The sequence below is a fragment of the Camelus bactrianus genome, chromosome 35, assembly GCF_048773025.1.
Source record: "Camelus bactrianus isolate YW-2024 breed Bactrian camel chromosome 35, ASM4877302v1, whole genome shotgun sequence".
NCBI lineage: Eukaryota > Metazoa > Chordata > Mammalia > Artiodactyla > Camelidae > Camelus > Camelus bactrianus.
Window position 1 is genome coordinate 20435515 of NC_133573.1, and position 8688 is coordinate 20444202.

The 8688-nt window shown below is 42.2% G+C and overlaps 1 protein-coding gene across 1 annotated transcript; it reads right to left on the reverse strand.

The window, feature by feature from the left end:
• Positions 1 to 1619: 1619 nt before the first annotated feature.
• LOC105079273 (ATPase family gene 2 protein homolog B-like) lies at positions 1620 to 4043 on the reverse strand. The gene is given in 4 exon segments (XM_074358112.1): positions 1620 to 1721; positions 1723 to 3368; positions 3371 to 3620; positions 3622 to 4043. Coding segments are annotated over 4 exon segments (2310 nt in total). The 5' UTR covers positions 3934 to 4043.
• Positions 4044 to 8688: the final 4645 nt, after the last annotated feature.

Here is an 8688-nt window from a genome sequence, read left to right on the forward strand (position 1 = left end):
TGAGGATCATCTATTTATAGTTAACAGTAACTCAGGCGTAAGACACTCCAAATACACAGTGGCAAGTTCCAGGAGTTTGACTGCCTCTGAAGATGGCTATGATACTGACTGGAGTTTAAATAATGGTACCAAAAATGGGGGGGATAAAAACCCCACACAATGAATTATGGTTTATTTTTCCAGTCCCTTCACCCTACATCAATGCACTGCTCTCTCCACTTTCTATTTTTATTAGAAAACCTATATTAGGAAGATGTTTGTGCTCTGTGAATGCTGTCTCAAGTGCCATGGCAACCACTTGCTCTTAGTCAAGCGTTTGGTCTAGATTATACATTTAGAAAAAATTTTAAATGATGCTTAAGAGGATGGGCATAGCCCAGGAATAACTGTAGACATGGAATTCTTGTTCAGAGGGCCAGAAAGTTCAATGTTGAGGGAGAGAGGGATGGGAGATGAGGACTGACTAGTGTCTTTTACCAACAATGGAGGGCTTGAAGGCATTGTCCCATTGGCAGGTAAGCTTTCCATCACCACCACACAAATGTCTACAAGTATTGAGATGAATGGAGAATGGATGTTCTGTACATCTGGAGACCCTGGGTCCATGTGCTGGCTCATCTGCTAAGCATGTGACTGAGCGCTGTGTGACTCAGCTTCCCCATCTGGACGGAGAGATCTCTTAAGTTCCACTGGCTTTGTGCATCTGTGATTACAAATTTTCCTTCTTGAGGCCGTCCTCTCAAGAACTTTTACCCTGTATTTCTTCTTAGATGTAGCAGTGTGGTTAAAAGTTCAAGCCTGGAATGGAAACAAACCTGAGTTAAACCCTGGCTCTGCCCACTTAACTTGCTGTGTGTCCTTGGGAAGGTTCTTTACTTGTGAAATGGATCTTATAATAGTAACTACCTCATAGGGTTGTTGGGAAAGCTGACATGAGTCTAATATTAGTATCTACCTCATATGTTGTGTGGATTACATCAGACAATACACACAAGCTTGTTAAGTACTGTGTCTGTCCCATCAAAAGCAACCAATAAACATTATTGATATATTGGTAAACGTTAACAAATATCAATTAAAAGACATCTTTCTCTTTAGAGTGTCCTTAATGCACAGTCCACCAGGTGTGTTGAATTAAAAATAGACCAACCAACAAATAAATAAAACTTTTAGGCTAAAGCAAGAAAACCTTGCTATAAAGTATTTGTAGCATAGTGGTGCCTAGTCACTTTTCTTAAACTATCTTGAAACAATTTAACATCTGTTACCTAAAGCTTGCTGGTTCATACCACTAACCCTCACTGGTGGGATTATTCAAGCCTGGGTTCGAGGGTAAAATGGGTTTCGGTACAGCTATCTTAAAAAAAAAAAAAAAAATCACTCTGTGTAATTGTGTCCCAGACCTAAGCCTTTCTGGGCTAATTTGCGTCTGGTCAATGAATGTTTACCCATCAGGCTCTGTAGCTTTTACTCTGTATCTTTATTTTACTGTTTAGTTTTTTTTTTTTTTTTCAGGAGCAAGTTTTTTTATTTATAGGAAATACACAGAGTGTGCATATGTAAACTATAGTGCAAGTTCACATTTCAATTAATCCTTTGGCAGTTATGTAAAATAATTTTTAAATATCTTCTAAGGTAGAAAATCTTGGTTTATGAAATATGTTTCTATATGAAGTCAAATCCTTGTGACTTAGGGATGGTTTTACAGTTTCCAGTGATTTTTAGAAAATGCTCTTGTCTCACTATGGTTGCTTCTGGTCCATTTTCTTGCAGAGCCAGCAAGGTGGCTTCTTTGCAAAGGTTTCCAAGATCAGCTCCAGAGGAAAAACAGGTTTCTGCTGTTAGCTTTTCTAAGGAAACATCAGGTCCCACTGGCATGTTTTTTGTGCAGATTTTCAAAATAGAAAGCCTGCCCTTTTCATCTGGAGGTGGAATATGAATGATCGTATCTAATCTTCCAGGCCGTAACAAGGCATCATCTAACACATTAGGTCTGTTTGTTGCTGCAACAATCATGACATTGCTACTAAAAACTTCTTGAAACACTAGCTCTTCATTTTTTTCCAGCTCCTTGTATTTACCATGTTGTTCTGAATTACTTCCACTTCTCTCTATAGTCTTCAGTCCAGCCCCATCTAATTCATTTAGGAGAACAGAAAGAACATGCTCTTGAACATTACATCCTGTTCTCCCAACTGATCAAGAATCCAAGATTGAATCAATTTCATCCAAAAACACAATTGCTGGAGTATTTGCTCTCACTTGTCGAAATACCTGAGACAAGATTTTTTCTGAATCTCCAACAAAAGATGAAAAGAGATCAGCTCCGCTCACTGAAACAAAAGAGCAGTGACAGCTGGTGGCCAGGGCCCTGACCAGGGTGGTTTTCGCACAGCCAGGGGAACCATACAGGAGAACCCCCTTTGGTTGTGCCAGGCCCATCCTGACAAACTGCCTGGGGAATTTCAGAGGCCATTCAATGCTCTGTTTTAACTTCAGTTTTACATCTTCAAAGCCACCAATCTGCTCCCGGTCGACAGGCTTGATGTCCGTCTGTCCAATGACACTTCGGAATGATGAGGGTTGGATCTTTTTAAAAGCTTCAAGGAAGTCTGTTTCATCAATCATTGGATTGTCCTGGTTCTGAAGAAATTCACCCTTCTCACTATGAAACAGAGCGTTCATGGCAGCCTCGCTACAGAGTGCGGTCAGGTCTGCACCAACATAGCCAACTGTCATTTCTGCAAGGAGGCTCAAATCGACTTGACTGGACATGGGCAACTTTGAGGTAATCACTTGTAGAATTGCATTTCTTTGTCTAAGTGTGGGAGTCCCAATGACAATCTCTCGGTCAAATCTCCCAGGTCTGCGCAGCGCTGGGTCTAGCGCGTCCCGCCGATTGGTGGATCCCACCACTACCTCGCGGTCCCCACTGATCCCGTCTAGCAGCGTCAACACCTGGGCCACCACGCGGCTCTCGAGGGCTTGGTGTGGGCCGCCCCGCCGAGGACACAGGGAGTCCACCTCGTCCAGGAAGAGGAGGGTGGGCCTGCGGCTGGCCAGCTCCCGGGCGCGCTGGAAGACCCGACGCACGTTCTCCTCGGCCTCCCCGGGCCGGGCGCCCTGCAGCGCCGGGGCGCTCACGGCCAGCAACTCCGCGCCCGCCTCCCGGGCCGCAGCCCGCACGAGCTGGGTCTTGTCCACTCCGGGAGGGCCGGCCAGGAGCACCCCGCGGGGCACTGCTAGCCCCAGTGAGGCGAGCGCGCTGGGGTAGCGGAGCGGCAGGCGGAAGAGCTCCCGTAGCGAGTCGGCTACCTCCGAACGGCCCCCCAGGGCCACCTCGGGCTGCGGCTCCACTTCCGAGGGACCCCGCTGAGACCGATGTGGGTGCGAGGGGTGACCAGCCCGGCCGGATCCGAGCTGGGCGCCCCGCTGATGATGTGCAGGGCGGCCACCGGGCCAGGAGCGTCTGGAGGAGCGGCCACCACGTGGCACAGAGAGACTGGACGGTTCCTCAGCAGCTCCTGCGCCGCCTCCAGCACCGCGGCTGGATTCGGAGAACCGGGCGAGCCCGCCTGCTCCCGCAACACTGGCCACATGGCGAGGCGCTGAAGAGGCGGGGCAGGGTACTAAGCGGAGGCGGCTGAGGTTGAGACTCCCCGGGGACCCCCGCGCCCCCACTGCCATCCCGGGACTCGCGCACTGCTGATCCAGCTGCACAAAGCCGTCCGCTCCATCCCGCCGTGGCCAAGCGATGCGGAGACAGGAGCCGCCCTCAGGCAGCGAGATCTTCACCGCGGAGCCCAGGTGCGCGCCCAAGGCGCGGAGGGCGGCCGGGCCCAGGCGAGAGCGCTGGGTGGCCCTGTCCCTAGTGTCTACGGGTAGCAGCTTTAAGAGAGGCCCTTCGGGTAAGGGACTTGAGTCCAGAGCCATTGCACGGAAGGCCCAAGGAAGGTACTGTTTAGTTTCTTTAAAAACAGCCTTCTCTTTGAACCAGACCCTGTGCTAAGTTACCCGCACAGGGGCGGAGTCATATTTGCATATTTGGCCTCAGTTATATAACACCTGTCAATTGGTTATAACAGCACTGTATGTGTATTAAACTCGTATTAATATAGTGATTAGTTTTGATACCTCTAAATTTATTTAAGAAGACTATTTTAAAATCTACCTGTGTATATATTATTTTTCCCATCACAAAATTATAAGTAATCATTAAAAATTAAAACATTGTAGTGTTAAAAAATGATTCATGACCCTTGTTAAAGATGGTAAGGTAGACTTGTTTTCAAGTGGGTGGTTAGGTGTAGGCTACTAACAGGGTTTTGTAAAAAGTGAGACTTCACTCCAACAGGAACAAGTGGGGATTTACATGCAAAGAGCAGGCTGGGGTGTCAGTGGATGGAAAATTACTAAATGGAAACCTCAAGGGTAGGGGATTCATAATGGATCCAAGAGAATTCTTGCTGACAGCAGGCCAGAATGATAAAATATAGATGGTGGAGGATGAGGAATTTGATCAGCAACCAAGGATGGGAGATTTTCTTTAATTTGACCTAGCAGCATTCTTGCTCAAACTGGGTTCTGCAAAGACAGAGAGGGAAACTCAAGATTAGGCTTAGTTGAGCAGAAGCCTTAGAAGAGCCTGATTAAATTTAGGTCAAGAAGAGAATCTTGGTCAGTAAAATAAATATCCTAAAGTGATAACTTCCCAAAACACTACCCACGGACAAAGTCTCTATTAATGTAGTGTACAGTCTTCTAAATTTGTTCCATGCCTAGACTAACTTCATTAGGATAAAGACTAAGCTGTTACTACAAAGGGACTCAATGACTTTAAAAGCACAGAGGTTTATTTTTCTCATAGCTAAAAATGCCAATGTGAGAAGAGGCTAAATACGATGTGATTTCAACTGTATATAACATTCTGGAAAAGGCAAAACTATGGGAACAGAAAAATGGTCAGTGGTTGCCAGGGGTCATGGGGGGTGGGGGAGCAGGTAGGGGAAGGATGACTAGGTGGAACACAGGGCATTTTTAGGGAAATGAAGCTACTCAGTATGCTACTGTAGTGGTCGATATTTGTCATCTTACATTTGTCAAAACTCATAGAATCTACAACACAAAGAATGAACCCTGATGAATACTATGAACTTTAGTTAATAGTAATCATCCCCTGCAACAAATATACCATGTTACTGTGTGATGTTAATAATAGATGTTAATGATAGAGGAAACTGAGGGGGTGGGGTGGGGGAATTGTGAGAACTCTCTGTAATTCCTGTTCAGTTTTTCTATAAGCCTAAAGCTGCTTAAGAAAATAAAGTCTTTCTTAAAAAAATACTAAAGTGAAAATTCTACCTGTTAGGGAAGTTTCTAGATGTTAGGGATATTCTGCTCCATATGGTCATTCAAGGACCCAGGTTCCTTCTGAGTCATTGCTCTGCCATCCCCATGATATTGTCATTGTCTGCATAGAGAGATGCCACCGTCTCTAATCAGGTGGTTCCAATTGGTGGAAAGGAAGAAAAGAAAGTGGAGGAGGTACATCCTCTGTCCAAGACCCTAGCCCTACCCACTACTCCAAGCCATATTCTATTGTGAGACTACAGTCACTTGACCACACCTCACTGCAGGGAAAGCTGGGAAACACTATACAGATGCCCAGGCAAAAGTGAAGAGGAGATTATGCTGAGCATCCAGCCACATGCAAACACACACACAAACATTTGTATTTTATATTTTTATTAAGTATTTTATATATAACTGTATAATTATTTTCATTTACAAATATCTTATAATACCACAGCACATGCTATTCTGCAACTTGTTTTTTCAAATTTATAATGTATCTTGGACATATTTACATACTTTTGAGCTATCTAATTCTTTGAGAGTGGTATATGAGTCTATTTACAGATTTGTCAAAATGGTTGTAAACTTTTAACCTGTCACGAACTTTATGTCATTCCAATTTTATTTCTATTTCACTTATCCAGACTGGTCCACATCCTTTAATTACATGTTTTCATCGTGGCCTGTACTTCTCCTTCATTTGGAATTAAATAATATGTAATGTACTTCTCCTTCATTTGGAATTAAATAATATGTAATTAAATATAATTTGAATAATTTGTTGTATTTGGGGGCTTTTTTGTAATTTTAAATTAAATGTCTAAAAAAATCATGAATAGTGTGATTTGTTGTTTGATATCTATGCAGTCTTCTGGAATAGAAACTTTGTGACCATTCTTCATTAAAGTTGGACTACAGCTGATTCGTTCACTAATCTATCTCTAGAACACACCCCCACACCTATTACACTGTAGGTACCCAATAAATTTATGTCAGTTGAATGTTGAGTGTATGAATAACTGAATATCAAAACTGCCACAGACTTCTCAGAGTATTTCTGGCATAATCCTTAAAGCAAAGTTACTTCATCAAATTCATGAACATCTTGTACTTTTATAGATTGTGCCAAATTGCCCTGCAAAGAGGATGTACCAATTTAGTTTTAAGATTTTTTTTTAATAACAGAAATATGTAAGACCAAAGAGAGGAGTTATTTTGAAACTCAGTTTGTTACATCTCTATAATTGTGAAGAGATAAGTGTTATTTTGGTTTTGGGGAAGGACATTTTTTAAAGATAAAGTAGAGAGAGCCCCCTTTAAATGAGAGATTTAGGTCTATTGAACTTCATAAAATTTTCAAACATTAGTTGATCTTCGATACCATTCAAATATGTATTGTCACGTGTATACAGTGTACTGTTGCAATTGCTCACATTTTTCCTCAAAATGTTGAAATGTAATACAGAAAAGTGTGCATATCATAAGTCTTTGGCTCAATGGATTTTTGCAGACTCAACCTGGATCAAGAAACTGAACGCTCTCAGCACCCCAGAAAGCCCATCAAATAACAGTTTTAGTCTACCTAGGTATTTGTCTCATTTATGAAAGCAAACTGATACGTATCTCGGTAATTGTAGTAATATGCATTTGATACGAATATATTTAAAATACCTTTGCATGCATCCACATATACTATTGCATAGGGTTCCTATCAAATTTTTCTCCTAATTTCTTTCATCCTGACACTCTGTTATTTTAAAGATAGGTCACTGGAGATAAATAGAAGATCCCTTACATCATGCATGGTTAAAATTAAAGTCACTGATCACCCTGCACATTCTTAGAGGTTTCCAGATAGCGCTGAGAGCCAACCACGCAAGTCGTGGAAACAGCTGAGGACTCTGTGACAGGCTGTGACGTGGGGTGATTCAGGCGCAGGGGCTATTATTAGAGTAAGCAAGTGTTGGATGTGTACACAGACTATTAAGTAATCCCTCTGGAAGAGGAGGAAGGAAAGGAAAAGTGAATCTGAGTCTCTGGTGCTTTATTTCTCCAAACTGTACCAGTCACAAGCCAAGTGTAGGGTCAGCAGGTGTCCACGTCGCCCTGCTTCTTGGACTCCGTGTGTCTGTAGAATTCCTGTGAGCTGAGCCAAGCTCCATGTGTCTCTGTGTCCCTTTGAGTGAACTCAGGGTCACTGCTCTTCATAAAGTTCCCCCAAGGAGGAAAGGAAGACATGCACGTGATTACCAAGGAAAATTCCAGAGACTTCAATAAGCATATATATCTCTTTTTCTCAGATCTTCTATCCCATGTTACTTTAACTTCAAATATGATTGCTTTTTTTTTTTTTTAAGGATTTTAAAAAGAGCCAGAAATGAGGCAGTATTGTACAGTTTTGTTGGGATGATAATTATTCTACATTTGAAGGCCCAAGTATGAATGACAAGCACCTGTCAGTGGTATAAATGGAATCAAAGCAGAATCATTAGCAGAGGTTAATACAACTCTCCACTAAAAACAAAGCCAACCGCAGAAAGAAAATAACAAAATTTAGAAAAAGTATCTGTCCTACCTTTACCAAATAATTACACACAAATCTGATTTTCATTTGGTAGACCCCATCCATATTCAAAATATCCCAGAAAATTAGAGAAATTGTAATATTGTTAGTGAATAGTGAGGCCCCTAAATTAGGATGTCCACCAAAATGCTGCACATCTTCAGAGAAATTCATTTTAAACTAAGAATGAGTTCTACTTTTAATAAACTACTGGATTACTGAAATTTAATATACGCAAAGCAGTATAACAGTAGCTATACAGGGTCAGAAACACTTGGGTGTGAATCCTCATTTGAACATTCACTATCCATGTGAACTTGGGCCTCAATTGGATCATCTATTTAAAAGGCTATAATAATACATCACTCACCAAGTTGATATGATTCAAAGGAGAAAATGTGGACAGACGGTGTAACAGATGGTCTCGCACATAGTAAGCACTCAGTAAATGATAGCTTGGCTAATATAACGAGCAAGGAAAATTAGCTTATTGCCAGAGTTTCCCAAGGACAGTCCTTGGGTACCAGGGAGTTTCCCTGCTATGAAAAGTGTGACCTTAATGCAAAATCTCCCACTGCAAATCTCTACTTGCAGATGATTAGGATTTCTACAATTTCCCAGGTGTTTACTTTGTTATCAGGCCATGGTCAACAGAATTTTGAGTTCATCTTGATTTTTAACATTGTATCATCTTCCTTTTAAAGATAAGATACTTTTCTGTAGCTTCTTCAGAACCAGTGTGGCTGCTGCGGTTTGTTTGGTTAACTCTA